The following is a 17,563-nucleotide window of genomic DNA, read 5'->3' as shown; positions in this document are numbered from 1 at the left end:
TTAGGATCCACTAACAATTCTGTCAGGATGTCTATAAAAGGAGGTTTCGCAAGCATCAGGTGACACTCCTCTTTCAAGCTTAAGGTAGAGCAAGTTGCACAACTGACATCACCTGATGCTCTTGACCTGTTGGCATAGCCTTGACCTTTAAAGGCTAATGCACTTTCAGGAGGACGTCCAATTGGGTCTATGCAGTCTCTCCTATCGCGGAAGGTCTGCGGCCTTGCTGCACTGTTGGGGACAGGGCTGGCAAGTCATACTACATCATTTCAGACAGACAGCCGTACACGCAGCAGCTCTTGCTTCTCCCCGGTGACTATGGTCTCATCTCCAGGCATGAATGTTAGTACTGGACTTGCTTCCACACCAGAGCATGTACGAGGGCACGGCAATGCAACGTTAAGTGTCTGCACCGCCTGCTGTTTCTGAAGTTTTCTGTGTACAAGCTTGCAGATCACAGGATCAGAACAGGCAGCGGGAATAGTGGCCAGTGCAGTTTCACGTCAAGCGCAGCTGCTGCAGCAGCCTTGCATAGAAAGAGCGCTTCACAGCAATCTAGAAGGAGCGGACCCAGTGCCGAGGCAGATGCCATCGCGCCAGCGTCTGCTCCTGAGAGTGAGCTTGCCAGCGCAGCAGATCCCTGGACAGAGGTTGTTCATAAGGACACCGGCCAGATCTACTACTGGAATGAGCAAACGAGTAAGGGACCAATTCCCCAATTTGGTGGGCTTCATTTTTTTTGTTTATGCCTTGTGGTCAGAAGCCAGCCTTTCTGGAAAAGTTGAACACCCACGTGATGTATGATTGGGGCATAATGGAAGCCTCTGTGTGGGCCCATATATCACAGCCCTGTGGCCTAAGCCGAAGCAGAAGTGGCTTTAATGAAGCAAACTAGAACCTAAAAGGCATGTACGAGTATTATTATGTACTCCATGAAATTTTGAACGCTGATGCAGATGAGACAACTGCAATCGGAGAGCCGAAGCCTGGGCCACACGGGCGAGTGCAGTACCCGCCAAGGACCATTAACCAAGAGACTTCACTGCTGGGCCTTGTAGGAGTGGGAGCTGGCGTTGGGCTTACATTTGCCATTCTTGGTCGCTTACTGTGACGCTGGAGATTGCACTTAGCAGCTCTTTTGCAATTTTAAGCATGCTATCATAAATGTGTTTCGGCTTCCAACGCTGTTCCTGCCATGAGGCAAGATGATTTCCCAGAGAAGTAGAGGCTGCCACAAACCTACTTCTGCATGAAAGCTATACTACTGTTGTTATTAGCTATGTTTGATTTTGTGTTGAGAGAGCAGCTGCAGGTGCGAATTTGCTCAGCAAATGTGTGCTCAGACGAGACAGTCTTGATCTCCTGCTTTCAACTTTGAGACAACAATCGACCACAAATGTCTGATGTTGATTCGCTGCGAGACTAGCAGCGCCTATTTACACCCATGGGAGACCCTCCCCTCAGCGCCCAGCTGTGCCTGTCCTGCAGGTCTGTCTCCAGCCACATGACCTGCTTCCTCTGCTTCTTGCTGCCTGCTCATCACACAAATGCCAAATGTCAGGCACGGTCAAGATTACTCTTATATTCTCAACATGATCCCAGAATCTAGCCATTCCGGCAGGCTTCACTTGAACTCAAGCCAGCAGCAAACTTGGCATTTGGTAGATGTCACGCTTGGTTGTGAATCTGGGTGCTTCAATCGGTCTATTAATAATGTCCATGAAACTCCCACACGTGCAAGGCAGCCGTTCCTCCCTACATCGACGCTCGCTCTGTCCTGCATATTTGCAAATTTTCCCGATATTTGTTGTCGCCTAAGACTGAAATAGGAGAACTGAACACTTGCCTGCGATGGCGCCCCACCAGCTGTCGGCCGGCCACAGGTGCCGCCGCGGATCCCCCTCCGAGGATGATTCATCCGTCTGCTGCACAGGGGGCGTCAAACTTGGCGCAGCCGCCAGAGTCACCATGCAGTCACCCACACTGGCTGTGGGAATGCTCCTCCTGGGGCGTGACCTCCGCCAGAACCCATATCCACCCTCCTGTTCTCGTTCCTCATCATCGTCTGTGGTTGCTCCCCTGCTGTTCTGCTGATCGCGCCTGGCACCCTGTACGCTACCGCTGCCTTGTGATTCTTGCCGCTGCTGCAGGCTGGCGCAACTGGGATTCCCTGCCCAGACAGCAAGTGACAATTCTGTATCACTGATGGTGCAAGGATTCTCCAACTATTGTACGAGGCAGTAAATTGGCAGTTCCTGCAAAAACATTCTCTTGTACCGCCCTTGGGCAAGCCAAATCCACCAACCCATGTGCATTCTTAGAAGTATGGGGTCAGGGAGGGTTGTTGAAGTATGCAACAAGTAATGTGACAAGATGAGCGCACGCACCAGCCTTGATTCGAGGCACCTCCTCTCTCAGGTCCTTCAAGAGCCCCTGCAGCTGCGAGACTGCAATACCTGCACCCACAGGATCCATGTGAAGCCTTGAACCTAACCTGGCAGCTTTGAACTTGAGAAAGGTGCCCAAACTGGCTGATCATATTAACAGTGATGAAAATAGAGAGACGGCCACACCCGCAATTTGGTAGCTTTGGGAAGAGATAAGAAGTACCTTTGACAAGGCCTTCGAGGGCCTTGGGCGGCCGCACAGCAGGCTCCAATGACTGCTCCAGTGACACAAGAGTCGCCTTCACCTTTCTGTCACCCAAATCTGCATCATTCGCAGACCCACTATTGATCACCAGCTTCGTCGACTTCTTTTCAAGCATTAAAGTTCCTAGCATGCCATCATCCTCATGCTCAAAACAACATATGCCTGCCCCTGGTCCTCGGACTATGTTGCATGGGAAACTGAGTAACAGCACAGAGATGGAGAAGATCAGAATGGCCAAAGTAGACTGTGCGCACAGCTGTTGAGGGTGTTGGTGAGGCTGTGCCAGGGGTTCTGCGCCTGCGGCTGGTCGGCCTTGAATAGCGCGCCCACTGCATCTTGTGTGAAGGGCTGCACCCGCCACGTCCCAGCAAAATCCTTCATCAACCCGGGCCGCGCAAGCCGGAATTCCACCTGCACAAATCTCCTTGCATTTTTCAGTGTCTGAACTTCACGCTAAGTAGAGTGCATCAGCCAGCACCCCAGTACCTCAATACCAGGCCCTAAAAAGGGACTGAAAGCTTACATCACCCTGGCACCTGGCCACAGATAACTGTAGTGCAGAGCAATGACCAAGTGCCCTCTTAACTTGAAAGATAGCAGGATGTGCTGCAGTACTATGCCGCACTCAGCAAGGCCGCTTTTGGCAGCAAGGACACTAGTAAAAAAAGCACGTGCTGGCTGCTTTCAAAGGAGGCAATAAGGGAGTAAACTCACAATGTGGCGCCGCTTGTCCTGAAACACATAGAGGCGGGTGGCGAAGCTGCCACTGAACATGAGAAACTTCCACGCCGCCAGCTGTTCCACCTCCACCTTCTGCTTTCCCCTGCCATCATCCTGTAGCACCTTCCTGTAAGGCACTTTCTGCGCAAGCAGGCAGCATGCATCATCTCACCCGCGTCCTTATTGCGTGGTGATGCTTGCTTCTTCTGTGATCAAAGTGGCCACATGCGCATGGTGCCGCGATTGCGATTGGCCAGCAAGGTAGATCTACTCAGGTTTGTGAGGAAGGCTTGGGATGCTTATTGTCCAAGAATTTTGTACTGAGCATTCACGCAATCATGCAGTCATGAGCACTGCATGCAGACGGATGCGCCAGTGGCGAGTACCGTATCTCCTGAGGGTTGACACACTGCAGCAAAAGCAAGGATCCTCTCACCTTTATTCCCTTGAAGACGGAAGCATTGTCTGGCGCCGTCAAGATATCGTAGACTTCGTCTGGAGACAAATCAACTTTGGCTTGCAGAGCTACCTACGTTGCCAGTAAATGTGCTCAATTCAGAATAACAGCCATATATTTAGCCCAAGACAGGGCCTAGGTGGTTTGTGTTTGAAAGGCAAGGAATTGAGGGTCCATGATAAATTTTGAATGAACAGGTCGGATATTGAAGCTGAGGTTGCCACAGGTATTGGCATGCTATTCGTTTGCAATCATTGCCTGAGGCCAGAGCTACTAGGCCAACCTTCATCAGGAAACCTTCTGGCCGTGTGACCTCCACCTTGGCATCCCTGTCCGACCACGATTCCATGTCCACATCGCCTTCTTTACATGTTGAGGGTGATGAACGCCTTTTGAATGGATTCAACATTGCAAGAGGGGCGCCTATGTGGTGGCCACGATGCTGACGTATAAAGACAGCGAGCTCCTCTACAAAGCCTTAAACGACAATTCGACAATACCAATGAGGAAAGGAAGATTGCGTCTGCGAAAAGTGTCCTAGGACTGGAGATCACAAGGAGACATCGTTCTGGGCAACTGTTGATGGCTCATCCCGCCATCCCGGCATGCCCGCATAGCTTCCCGCATCATCGGAAGGTGAAGCCGTAACCGTAGCTTCCTGGGACCAGCAGGCCGTTGACTGAACCCTTCTTCACTGCAAAGCTAGCAATGCAGCTTTGCTGCATTCCTCTATCAAAGTTATACGATCCAAATCTGCACATGTAAGTTTCAGTACGTTACTGAGAAGCAAGAGCTTAGGAAAATTTTTAGCTTCGTAGCCCAGAATTGTCACAAAGCAGAATTCCTGTGTGCCTCACAAGCAGGTAAACAACTGTAAAGATCCGCTGAAAAATGCAATAATTGTGTTCTAAATGCCAAGATTGTTCTGTGTAAGAATCACAACTGCGAAAGTATTGACCTAGAGTCTCTTCAGAACCTGAAGTGTAAAGAGGAGCTGAAATTCCGAGTCGAATGCGTCGATATATTAAAGATGGTGTTCGTGATGATCGCATTATGTTGATGCAGAACAAGAGGCTGTTCTTGTTAAAAGGAAGGAGCAAATTAAAAAGTGACCAGAATGGCCAGTTCGGGCAAGAAGATAGCAAGGCCACCACCCGTGAAAAAGCCGACAGGCACTCTTAAATCTGCCTTCACAGATGCCATTGCGACCGCTGTCTTTGTATTTGCAAGCTCCGTCTTTGGCGAGGTAATTCTATTGTACTCAACCACTGCTCACTCCATTTTTGGCAGTGCCCTCGCATCATCCCATGTCATGGATTATTCAGCCCTTGGTCAACAAGGCTTGCAAGCCTCCTTCTGAACTCCAGGGCATGACGCTCCAATGAAAAATTCATGAGCGTCAATCTGACTTGCCTGATGTCTCTTCTTGGTGCAGTTTGCCGGCATCCTAGAGAAGAATGGCGTCCCCCCAATTGTTGCAGGCCTGGGGGTACTGGTGGCGGCTCTGATTTCTTTGGACACCTTCAACAACACCGTCTTGGGGGAGGGAGTCTTGAACAATCCCAGCAATACGCTGGCCTTTGCAGCTGCTGGAAAGGATGTCTTCTCGAAGGCCACTGTCCGCATTGTGAGGCCACACCTGGACCATGTACATGGACATACTTTCAATTCCGAGTTCAGAGTCTTTGCCCAGATCAGAACACCGCATTTGTGCGGAACTTGCCGGAGAAGCTTGGCCTAGTATGTCTGAATTTCTGAGACATCCATGCTGGTGTTCAGGGAGCTCAGGTGGCAGGTGGGGTGCTGGGGGCAGCAGCCGCCATCAAATACATTCCAAAGCCGTGGCTGAGGTACTTCCTCATTATTGCATCATGCAGGGATGAAGGAAGCTTTCGAGAGTGATGTTGGGTAGGTATGTGGAGTGGAGACCTCAGTGCCAAAGGCTTTCAGAGTCAGGCCTCTCTGAATCCTACAGTGTGGCTGCAGAAACCTGGGTGAGCTGGCAGAGGGAGTGAAGCCCGGTGTCTCCTTAGCGGCTGGCGCCTTCTGTGAATTTGCACTCGCCCTCGTCCTCAACCTTGCCATCTTGTATTCCATGAGTGAGCTCCCTGCCCCCTGCAGTCTGCTGTAGACAAGATCTGAGGTGCTGACATGGTAACGGTATACGTGGTATTAGCCCATGCTTGATTCGAACATCAGGTCCTCCGCGCATAATGTGCAGCATAAAGGTGCCTAGTCTGTCACTCGCAGGCACTAAGAGGAAGCTTGTGGGAGCGCTGGCGCCGCTTGTCATCACTGTCGTGCTGGTGAGTCACCCATCTCTGATTGGGGCCCTTGCAGAAGCTCCACACCTTCCTCTGCCTTGCCATGCTGCACTTGACAGTATGATGCCAGAATTGAATATGTGAGCATGTGCTATGCAGGTGGTGGCTGGAGCAGGCTTCACAGGGCCTTCCATGAACCCGGCACATGCCTTCAGCTGGAACTACTTCCTGGATGTGCGATCCATCGCCCCTGAAATGACGCCATGGTTACCTGATGGCTGTAGGCTTCACTGATGATGTTGAAGATTCCTGCAATACTGTATATGTCGTCTTGTTAGGGAATCGGCATCATGCAGACCTTAGGTGGCACTGCATGGAAGATGTCTCTGTTGCCCTGTGGTGTAACATATGGGTTTTCTGGCAGCTGTCACAGATGGTGAAAGGTTTTGGGTCATGCATGCAGGGCCACGACCGCGCGCAACACATTGCTGTCTTCTGGGTGGCTCCATTGTCGGGAGCAATGGCCGCTGGCTTGTTATGGCATGCCGCCACCTCCCCTGCTGCCAAGCTAAAGAAGCGGAAGGCTCCGGCAAAGGCACCGGCCAAGGCTGCTGGAAAGGAGACAAAGAAGGCCCAGTGATGAGACCGCATTGCAGTAGCAAGGCGGTTCTTATCGCGTGTGCACTGTGAATCGCCGGGACATTTGTGTTTTTCTTGTGAAAATCAGGGTCACTTCAGTCCTGTGCTCCTGAAGCCACCCTGCTTACTCTGTCCTCATTCTTTGATTCTTTTGCTGCGCCGGCGGGATTCCTGCCTCCCGCAAATTGACGAGCGGCGGCCAAAAGTACACTTGATTACCTGCAGCAAGGGTGCCTCATGCGCCACTTGTGGCCCCTAGAGGAAGTGGCAGGGCCCCTGACTCAGGGGTGACAAAGGCTGTACTTCAGCATTGTAAAGCCGCAGCTGGCAGCGGTCTGCTCCAGATCTGGCAGAGTATAGTGCATGTAAATTCGTTCTGATATCATCGAGCAAACTTTTACAAAATCATTTTGGATGCGACTCGGAGGAGGGTAAAACTTCATTCACCAAGCTTAAGGTTGATGAGACGACCCAGCAATTTCAGGACTCAGCTCATTCCTGAGAGCTATGCATAGGGTTGACTTATTGCAAAGCATTGCCTGCATGCAAGCTTTCAGTTCAGTGTGTCGCAAACGTTGTCGCCATTGTTCGTCTTCCAAGCGTGGGGTGCCAAATTAGTGCAGTGCCCCACGTGGGCGAAGATAAGGTGAGGTGGACCCTTGATCTGTTTCCTATCTCCATCGTAGCGCCCGCAAAATTGCATTCCTCAGAACATAAATTGAAATTCCTAATACGTCCTTCGATTTTGATTCAGATATTGTAACTTATCGTTGAGGAACACAGGTGATCTTCAGGACCACAGTGACGGATCCCTCCTTGTGATTCTCTTCAGTAGATACCAGAAGCTGAAGCGTCTGTTTTAGATTCTATAATACTTAATCTATTTAGAGCTATCCTTTGGGACCACAAAAGGGGGGAAGGCAACACTTGCAGCTACAATTGTGACTGATATTTCATTGCTGGCTGCTCGTAGGGCAAGTCCACATATTAAGGCGACCTTCAGCGATCATCTTGCCATAAGCGAGTTTCCCTCCTGATATGTGTATCCAAATGGCTATTTTCGCACTGACGCAAGTCCCTGATCTCATTCTGACGCCGACGATCTTGTTGCTGTACCGGAATACTTCTTTACTTTTCAAGAGTTCTGCGATGAAAACGCAAGATCTCCGTTTAGAAAGAGATATATTGCGCCTGTCCGCTTAGGGTAGCTATCTCGTTGTGAGTGTGAGAGTGAGTTGGTTGAGCCCAGCGCATCAGACATCCTGCTGAGCAGCACTGGCCTGTTTCGGTGCAGGAAAAATGGTAGCGACCCACATGCACACAAGGCTCGACAGAGCATTTGCACAGCCATCAGCCGCCCTCCCCTGCCGCCGCACCTCTGTCAGGACAATGGCTGCCATTGCAGCGCCTCCCAAGACTAAGCTCAACACACAGAAGTCTGAGGAGGTAAGCCCCTTTGATAGTATCTATGCCCCTTTGTGTGTCATGCAGTGCGTCTTATTAATGTTGTCAAAACTACACACCGAAGTGTGGCCCATTGTAGCGCTGTGCGTGAGCAGACACCTGGAGTTTTATCCAGTGGATGCACTGGAGGCTGCCAGAATCCCATCAGATGGTGCCCATCACAAGGGGGAATGTCAACACATGGGTGGTGCCTGCAGATCTTTGCAGAGGCCCAGACGCTGCTGCCGGGAGGAGTCAACTCGCCGGTGCGTGCGTTCAAGTCTGTGGGCGGCCAGCCCATCATCTTTGAGAGCGTCAACGGCCCCTACTGCTTTGATGTGGACGGTAACAAGGTGCGCTCGAGGCCTCTTTATCTCCTTGGCTCTCTTTCTCTCCCTTGACATGCCAGCGGCCTTCACATGTCCATGCATGCTCATGCCCTCTACAGCACCTGCTGGTGTTGTAGGACTTGGTCTTTTGGACTGTAGTGACTGCACTTCCAGTGACCAACTTATGAGCTACCAAAATCTTACAGGATGTGCAAATTCTCAGATTATAGGACTGCTATTCAAAAATGGACGAATGAATTGGACTGAGCATGGGTGGCTGCATTTGTGTGCGCAGTACATCGACTATGTGGGCAGCTGGGGTCCTGCCATCGTGGGCCATGCGCACCCAGAGGTCACAGCGGCTCTGGCCGAGCAGATCAAGAAGGTGTGGCCCTTTGGGTTTGAATGCATATCAACCATGCTGCACATGATTATTTTTCTTAGTGCTGCACAGACTCCGGTCCACTTGTGCGCCAAGGGCTGCCTGTCAGTGACTGCAATCACAGTTCACTTTTTCACAGACCTGGCCAAGGTGGAATATTGGCATGCACCTGGGGTCTTATAAGACTGAGCCCTCTCTTGGGAACCAATCAGGCCGTTTATTGGAGGTTCACTGGATTAAAGAAATTCCTTCATTAGTGATCAAGTTGCTGTACTGCAGGGCACGTCGTACGGCGCCCCCTGCGCGCTAGAGAACGTGCTGGCCAAGGTGGTGATCGACCGCGTTCCCTCCATTGAGATGGTCCGCTTTGTCAACAGCGGCACTGAGGCCTGCCTCTCCGTGCTGCGCCTCATGCGCGCCTTCACCGGCCGTGACAAGGTGCGCGCAATCATCCCCTGCCCCTCCATTCTAGTAACTTGTTTCGTCCGGCCCGCGACCTGAGGTGGCTGAGCATTGCCCACAATGTTGTGCTGCTCCGGTGCATGGGAGCAAAGCATGCTGCTGTTCCGTAGTGATCGACAAACCTTCAGCGCCATGCTTTGTTGAGAAAAGAAGGAGGCATCATGCATCTTTTTCATGGGTGCACAGGCCCAGAATGGCTGCTGATGGTGCATTTTACGGGCGCAGGTGCTCAAGTTTGTGGGCTGCTACCACGGCCACGCAGACAGCTTCCTGGTGCAGGCTGGCTCTGGTGTTGCCACCCTGGGCCTCCCAGACTCCCCAGGAGTGCCTGCTTCCTCCACAGGTGAGCCCGCAAATTCTAATTCACCTGTAGCTCTTCTGCATTGCCTTTCTATGTGATGTAACCTGGAATGCGGATTCTCCCAGAACAGCTTGAGGTCTTGTCTCTGAGGTCACAAGGCCATGAAGCTTAGGAAAGAGATTTCTAGCTGGAGCAGAGGAGATGTGCAGACTGCAGAACTTGCAAAGGGCTTCACCTAGCACTAGAGGGCAAATTTTTTCTTAAAGGACAGTGTGAAGGAAGAAGGAGTGCGCAGCATCCACCACACTGCAATGACCTCTATCTGCACTTTGTCTGCAGACGTACCTTGCCTCTCTTCGCAAACATTGCATGTTGCCAAGAGACGCCAAGTTGCTGCAGCCTAAGTATTGACTCCTGTTCGCAATGCAGCCACCACGCTGACGGCGGAGTACAATGACTTGGAGGCCGTGCGCGCGGTCTTTGAGGCCAACAAGAACGAGCTGGCGGGTGTCATCCTGGAGCCTGTAGTGGGCAACTCCGGGTTCATCCCTCCCACACAGGAGTTCCTGGAGGTGCGCGGCGTTCCCTTTTCTCTCCCCATTTAGCGCTCTAATAAAAAACCCCCTCCCCACGAGTCCACATGACGAGAGACAAGAGAAATATCCGCCCATGTCTGAGAGTGCTTGTAAGGAGCAGCATGCCCTGTGCCACGCCCCCCGAGCCCCTTCAAATACTCTGTACATACAGCCTTGCTGTGAGGCTGGCTTTGGGGTCTTAGCAAAGCTTCTGCCAAGCCCTGTGAGCCAAATTCGTTCCCTGAAGACCTCACTAGAATTGGGCAGTGAAAGTGGGCAGAACAAGTGGCTGCACATGCCCGCATTGTGGTGCTTGTCACCTCTGTAGACGGCAAGCCTTTGTTGGGCGAAAGTGAGGTTTGGTAAACCACTTCTTGGGGGAGCCCGGTGAAGGGGCCATTGTAGGAAGCATGCAGTTGTAGACAAGGGATCTTTGTGTGCATGGGTCAGATCACCTGAGCCCGCTTGAATTGAGGCAAGGTCGGGTTGAGGGCTGCTGGGACAAGGCGATCCATGTCTGACATGTACCATATTGGTATCTTTGATAGATGCGCCTTGGAAACAAGAGAGTTGATACCTTTGGGGTAGCAAGCTGCTGCATCGGCTGAGTTCTACATTGTATTGGCTGACGGGTGTGTGGTATGGTATTGACAGGGCCTGCGGTCGCTGTGCACGGAGCACGGCACGCTGCTGTGCTTTGACGAGGTCATGACCGGCTTCCGCATCGCCAAGGGCTGCGCGCAGGCGCACTTCAACATCATGCCCGACCTCACCACCGTGCGCTGCTGACCTGCTTCAGAGTACACCCCTGGAAGCACTTGCAATCAATTTAGGCAATGAGCATGTCTATGCTGGCTGTCAAGTGTAGCTGGCTGGATATTGGGGTTTTGGGCTTATGCCCGTCTGCTGGTGTGGCAAAGCTGTGGCGAACATACAGCTCAACCCTTAAGGGCTGAAATTAAGGGCCATGATGGGAGACAGAGATACTTGCGCCTATACACCCGCAAGCGTGTCTGTTTCCCATCAGACTATGCATGCGCATCAGATTAGGCATGCGCTTCTCATGATGCCACTCACAAATATCTGATCGTTGTTCTGCTGTCTGCAGCTGGGCAAGGTGATTGGAGGTGGACTCCCTGTGGGCGCATATGGAGGCCGCAAGGAGATCATGCAGATGGTGGCACCTGCAGGTGATTTGAGTTCCCACACATTTTTATCGTCCTGCTTACTGATCTGCCCGTCATATGCTATTGGGACACAAAACTAATCCGGGCAAATAAAACATTCCAACTCCTGAGAGGCTTGGCACGTGCATGGGACAACGTTGCCTTCTCAGCTTCTTTTCTCAAGCTTAAAGTGTCCGCTACCCTCATACTACCTTGAGGCTCTCGGGAACATCAAGAGGGGTTCATGCGGCTTCTTTTAACGTTGACTGGACGCCAGGGCACCTGCCTGGCCTTTAGGCGGGGCAGTACATTGCATGGCCATTCAAAGAAGGATGCATGAAGACAGTCCTGATAAGGATTTCTTGTGCATGCGCAGGTCCCATGTACCAGGCAGGCACACTGTCAGGCAACCCGCTCGCCATGGTGGCCGGTATCAAGACCCTGGAGATCCTAGACAGGCCAGGGGCCTACGAGCATCTGGACGCTGTCACTGGCAAGCTCATCCAGGGCCTGCTGCAAGCCGGGCGCGAGGCTGGCCACGACATGTGCGGCGGCCACATCAGCGGTGGGTCACTCCGGGCAGATCATAATATCAGGGTATCTTATATTGATGGAAGATGTTATGAGTCATGCCCGGCCTGTTGATCGGCGTTTGTTTTCCAATGCCAGATATGCTCTGGGTAGTTTTGCTCAAATCGGTTTTACATTGCTGAATGTCACCTTGACCTGTTAGGCAGAATTACTGAATGATGTCAGCAGCACATGCATCACAGCTCAGCATTGGAGAAACACCCAGCAGATGGGTGTCATCAGTGCCTCAGAACAATTACACTAGTCATCCAGGTGGTGATGTGGTTAAATGTGGTGAGTTCTGGTGATGCGCATGCAGGCATGTTCGGCTTCTTCTTTAACAAGGGCCCAGTGAACAACTTTGAGGACGCCAAGCAGTCGGACACGGCCAAGTTTGGCCGCTTCCACCGCGGCATGCTCGAGCACGGCATCTACCTCGCTCCCTCCGCATACGAGGTAACAACCCCTGCGTAGTGCCAGATAATCCCTCATGCAGATGCTATATTCCGCATTGCTCTTGCCCCTTTGGCATCCGTATGTGCGTTTCCTTTGCACTTACTGAGTTCGGGACAGAGCAGTGATTGCGGACCAGCGGCCTTGCAAAGCAGGGCGGTATTTTCTGGGTGCTGTTATGATCTGTGAGGGAGCAGGGCATAACATGAGCGCCATTTGCTGCGCAGGCTGGCTTCACATCACTGGCCCACACTGACGAGGACATTGAGGCCACCATCCAGGCAGCACGCGAGGTCTTTGCCGAGATCTAGATTTGCATCATGTTTAGCAGATCAAGTTGAGGATGTGACTTGTGCATGCTACAGTGCGCATTGTAGTGGCCATGTCTTGTCAAGCACCTGGTGAACAACCCAAGGAATGCCACAGATGGGACCTAAGTCAATCTGACGAGACAATTCAGTCTCTTTTATTGCCCTTGCTAAAATTGGTGTGACCACTTCAAAGCAGCAAAGCTGGGGGCCTTGGTTTGAAGGGCACTACTTGGTTGTCATTTTTGAAGCGCCTGAGAAGAAGAACATTGTGCAATATAGACAAGTCAAGATTGAATTGTGCTGATACGCTCCACTAAAAAACACGGATGGGACAACTTTGGTATAATTTGAAGATTGGGTTGTTTACAACTGTAATGTCTGCAATGATTGTGGTGCTTCTAAGACCCCATTCCCAGTCCTGACTCTAATTAGATGCTTTTAGCCAGGGCATTTATGCGCACATTCATCACACAAGCACAGAGAGCTGATGTCAACACCACCTATACGGACTCTGGAAAAGACCTGAACATTGTGATAAACAGTGCCTACTTGAACACCTTGACCTCCACATTCTCCAGGCCATCAATCTTGTCCTCTTCGCACAGCAGGGAGCTGATGCGCTCGCGGACAGCCTGAACATCAACACAGCGCTGCCTGTCAATACAGATTAAATCAGGAGAAAGTGCATACAGGAGAGATGGCATGCTTTAGAGAAAGGGGCATGCAGGTATCAAGACAGAGCGAGCAGCAAAAATAAGAGGAAGGGCTGCCTCGCGTGTGACCGTCAATTAACAACAATTAATGAAAGTCCCGGCCTAGAAGCACTGGTACACAGCTAAATTGGCTTGAGGCAAAAACAACGAGGATGGGTGGTTTGCTGGCATGCATGCATCCTTCCAAATCATCCATCACTAGACAACCTCCCTTTGGCAGAAATCAAATGGACACGTTTGCAAGATTAGCACTGCAGGAAAGGGCCTGGAACTCACCGCGTCGCTGGTGTCGACCTTGTTCCACTCATACAGGGGCAGGTCAAAGCACTCCTCCACCATGATGGCCGGGATCTCCTGCCCACGGAAGATCCACATCCCCCTGTGGCATACAGATAAACACCTCAGCGCCTGCCAGCTGATCACCTCCAACTCAAGTGGCGTTTCACTCGTCCCCAGATGCTTTCATTCATTACTAAATGAGATCCGTGCACGTGCTTTCTGGGCGCCAGCCGCAGTCAATCATCTGCGCAGCCTTGACGTGTGGAAACATGAATGCAACATTGAGGGTAGGTCACAGTCATGTCCACTCTCTCCAGGCAGAATCAGCATCCCTTCGGCAGTGAGCTAAGACTGTGATCACAATAAGCGGGCAGGAGGGGGCACCTGATGGGGAACTGGCCCTTGTCGTCCTTCAGGATGGACATGACGGCAAAGGCGTGCTTTCGCACGTAGTCAATGCGCTGCAGGAAGCCGCCCACCTGCACATTTTATTAAGTTGACCATCAAAACTTTGCTTGCACCCAAAACTCACTCAACAGGTACCACAGAGCATGCAGCAGGGTGCGCACAGTTGAGCGACTGGGTGAAAGGAGAGAATCATGGCATTGAAAATCATACAAAGAGCTTCAGGAGCAATTTGCAGACAGGAGGGGAGGTGCATGCCTTGTTCATGACGATGAAGTTGACGGTGTTCTCCTCGGGGTATTTGTACTCGCAGAACCAGATGCTGTAGCCCTCCGGGTCAAAGCCCTCAAAGTGCTGCGCAACATACAGCAGCACACTGTCATTGTTGTGCCCTTAGCGTGGCTTTGCAGAAGTGTCGTCATAAGGAACAAGATCTGCATCTTCTGATCAGGGCGCACTGAAAGATTCCGCTGCAGCATGTGCATGACTGAGCTTTCAACACTTTGCAGCATCTCCACATTTTCAGCATGTCCTGTCAGCGCCCGTCGTCAACAAAATCTTGCGAGCCCGTGACCCTAGCTGAGACGGCAGCCACAGCTAGCATGCAGAAGCTCTGGACGGGATGCTCACTTGCACTCCAATCGCGTGGGGCTAGTTTCCCCTTCAGTTCGGCCTGGTCCTGTTTGCTGACAGACACCCACGCACGGAGGGTGTCCGTCAGCGGAGTGGACAGCTTCCAACGTGGAGCATTGTGCGGGTGCGCACCTCGTTGTTGGGTGAGTTGGGGATGTCGGCGCCGTTCCAGAGGCCGTTGACGCAGATCTCTTTGAACTTGGCGCCGGGCGTGTTGGAATAGAGCCGCTTCCACGAGTCCATGATCATCTTGCTGGGCGGCAGCGATGCCAGCGGGTCCTTCGGCTTCGGCGCGGGCTTCTCCTCACCCTCCTCTGCAGCCGCCGCCTCCTGCACCGTAGTAATCATATTGTCTCAGTAATAATTTTAATTTGCCCCCCGTTTTTGTGCTAGCGTGCACTGTAAGTATCACATGCACATGTCAAGGCATGGATCCCCTTACTGCAGGCAAACTCTGTAAGAAGGACTCCATTGCTTTGCAAGCACGACTCTACTTGCAGCCCAAATGGATGCATTATCAGTTTATCAGCCTGAGTGTCACATCAGGCGTTTTGGGGTCAGGATCATTTCTGCAGGGACACTTGTTCTGCACCTTTGCAGCAGGCGCGGGTTTGCTCTCCTTCTTAGGGGGCTCGGGCTTGCTCTCCTTCTTGGCAGCAGGCGCGGGCTTGTCATTCTTCTTGGCCTGGTACGTCAGGGCCTCCTTTGCCAGGGCCACCTCTCCCATGACCTTCTTGAACTCCGGCTGGTTCACCAGCGTCAAAAACCAGCGCTGCACATTGGGAAAGTCCTTCCTGAAGGCCTCGTCGAACAGCTGCGCCAACAAACACATGACGTCAGCACTCGCAGTCAGTCCATGACAGTCCGTGATCCACTGCATCTGAAGCTGCCAGCTTGACCTGCTGAACATGAAGGCATCTGATAGGAAAGGCAGGGATGGCACCAATTTACTCCAGGGAGCCATGTGGCTGCACGTGCCCTGGTATCTAGCATGCACCCAAATGGCGCTCTAGTCAGCACTTGCAACCATCTGGATGAATACATATATATAATTGCAGACAAGCCTTACTATCTAAAAAGCACTGGGTCGGCGGTCTTTAAACGATACATCTTCATGAGACCCAAGCCTTGCTTGGGTCTCATGAAGAAGAATTCTTCAAGACTTGCCAGCCAACAGGTGAGTACTTGATTGTCAATTGAGCATTTTGGGTCCAATATCAGTTGCTGAGACAATGGAGCACCTTGGTGTAGCCGTGGTAGAGATTGGCGGCACCGACGATGTCAGCGAGAGTGACAGAGTTGCCCACTAGGAAGGTGTGGGTGGCCAGGTACTCGTTCAGAACTCCCAGGGACTTCTTCACCGTTGCAATGGCAGCCTCCTCTTTCTGTACCCCGCTGAATAATCTCAGCATATAGCAAGTCGTAGAAGATGGGATGCCCACCTCATGTGCATGTAGCAACAAGCATGCATCAGCTGGCCGGCCGTCAATAATCGCATCCTCAAAGAGTTTAAATCGTCAAGGGTGCTTTGAGTGAGCAGGGTGGGGCCCACCTTCTTATTGTACTCCATGTAGCCAGCAATGGGATAGTACCAGGAGGCAAGTGGTGCATCCAGCTCCCCAGTGGCGAACTCAATCCACTGCTCGACCAGAGCCTGCATTGAAAAGCCCACAGCAGCTCAGACTCTGCACTGGGCTTTTTCGCAAGACAGAGACAGATCACCAAGATAGTTCTCCTCAGGTACGCATGCACACAGTGCTGGCAAGTCTCCCAGACGATGTGAGCTTACAGCATCGTATGCCGTGGCGCCAAAGAGGCCCTTGTCTGCCAGCCGAGCCACGTAGCGAGCAATTGCATTGCTCTCCCAGATGCCTCCTTCAGGAGTCTGCAAAGTTGGCACCTGTACCGCAAGAGATTGAGTTTCAGAAATGATCAAAACTTTAAGATTTGCCATGTTCAAAAGGCGTTTTTGGCTTGAGTCAATGAACAGCATTCACAGCGATCTGAAGGAAACAATGTACACAAAGTCAGCAGCAATCAATTCGACTGAAAGCGATCACATCGACAGATTGGAATCTGATCACATTTACAACCTACACTTCTTGATCAGGAAGCACTTGTAATTCCCATGCATTGGAAATTCGTCTCATCCATCATCAACAAGTTGTTCTTGTGCTCCTGAAGAAACGTTCTATCCGTCGTTTTGCAACATCATGAACATGACTGGAATAATTTGGCAGCGCTCACCTTTCCATTTGGGTTCAGCTTCAGGAACTGCGGGCTTTTGTTGGTCTTTCCCATCTCGAAGGCTGGCACGTCGAGCTTGACGCCCACATACTCGGCCGCAATCTGCGCCTTCCAGGCGTTCTTGTTGCCGGGAAACGTGTACAGCCTCAGATTAGACATCGTGCCTAAATATTTCCTTCCTGGATCCTATAATATTTCTGTGTTGCTTGACGGCTGCTCTGACAGATGCACAAGAAGAGCATCAGGGTTTTCAAGGGATAAAAGGAAACACATGTGTACAGTTGGTTGCTTCCCTTGTGAGCCAAATCCATTTTAGCTATCCGCTGTTGAAACGTTTTTAAAACAGACAAAATCAGGCCAGCATAAAACGACATAATAGTTGTGTCAATATTTGTTGTGGCTGCAGAAGGAATCCGAGGATCATCATGCGGACTGGAAACGTTTCATCGCAGATCACCTCACCCTGTTCAACTTCTTACCGTGTTCCTGCCAGCTGCTATGTAAACATGAGAAACTTGTCCACTTCTTCAATGGGTCGATCGGTGCCACATAGACATACAGC

The 17,563-nt window shown here is 51.5% G+C and overlaps 4 protein-coding genes across 4 annotated transcripts; 2 read left to right on the top strand and 2 right to left on the bottom strand.

The window, feature by feature from the left end:
* Positions 1-1,422: 1,422 nt before the first annotated feature.
* COCSUDRAFT_43073 (hypothetical protein) lies at positions 1,423-4,178 on the bottom strand (the record flags this gene model as incomplete). Its single annotated transcript, XM_005645798.1, has 7 exons — positions 1,423-1,532; positions 2,388-2,456; positions 2,611-2,709; positions 2,907-3,063; positions 3,367-3,513; positions 3,809-3,901; positions 4,113-4,178. The coding sequence occupies 7 exons, from the start codon at positions 4,176-4,178 to the stop codon at positions 1,423-1,425; spliced, it is 741 nt and encodes a 246-aa protein (XP_005645855.1).
* Positions 4,179-4,550: 372 nt separating this feature from the next.
* COCSUDRAFT_53958 (aquaporin-like protein) lies at positions 4,551-7,061 on the top strand. The gene is made up of 8 exons (XM_005645797.1): positions 4,551-4,692; positions 4,895-5,075; positions 5,265-5,456; positions 5,609-5,679; positions 5,816-5,928; positions 6,080-6,135; positions 6,253-6,327; positions 6,557-7,061. The coding sequence occupies exons 2-8, from the start codon at positions 4,947-4,949 to the stop codon at positions 6,731-6,733; spliced, it is 813 nt and encodes a 270-aa protein (XP_005645854.1). The 5' UTR covers positions 4,551-4,692; positions 4,895-4,946; the 3' UTR covers positions 6,734-7,061.
* A 379-nt stretch (positions 7,062-7,440) lies between these two features.
* Positions 7,441-13,112, top strand: COCSUDRAFT_29973 (glutamate-1-semialdehyde 2,1-aminomutase, chloroplastic). The gene is made up of 13 exons (XM_005645796.1): positions 7,441-7,515; positions 7,706-7,752; positions 8,027-8,178; positions 8,394-8,528; positions 8,800-8,889; positions 9,166-9,324; positions 9,574-9,691; positions 10,079-10,221; positions 10,879-11,001; positions 11,333-11,414; positions 11,767-11,955; positions 12,280-12,416; positions 12,641-13,112. Exons 3-13 carry the CDS (start codon positions 8,032-8,034, stop codon positions 12,722-12,724), a joined length of 1,407 nt encoding a protein of 468 aa, XP_005645853.1. The 5' UTR covers positions 7,441-7,515; positions 7,706-7,752; positions 8,027-8,031; the 3' UTR covers positions 12,725-13,112.
* COCSUDRAFT_29969 (glutathione S-transferase) lies at positions 13,069-17,165 on the bottom strand. Its single transcript, XM_005645795.1, has 10 exons — positions 17,002-17,165; positions 16,544-16,654; positions 16,307-16,408; positions 15,996-16,139; positions 15,347-15,568; positions 14,887-15,084; positions 14,362-14,466; positions 14,101-14,195; positions 13,714-13,816; positions 13,069-13,356 (listed from the first exon to the last, which is right to left on the bottom strand). Exons 1-10 carry the CDS (start codon positions 17,158-17,160, stop codon positions 13,270-13,272), a joined length of 1,326 nt encoding a protein of 441 aa, XP_005645852.1. The 5' UTR covers positions 17,161-17,165; the 3' UTR covers positions 13,069-13,269.
* Positions 17,166-17,563: the final 398 nt, after the last annotated feature.

Source organism: Coccomyxa subellipsoidea (genome assembly GCF_000258705.1).
Source record: "Coccomyxa subellipsoidea C-169, whole genome shotgun sequence".
Lineage (NCBI taxonomy): Eukaryota > Viridiplantae > Chlorophyta > Trebouxiophyceae > Coccomyxaceae > Coccomyxa > Coccomyxa subellipsoidea.
This window is presented reverse-complemented; position numbering and strand designations above follow the sequence as displayed.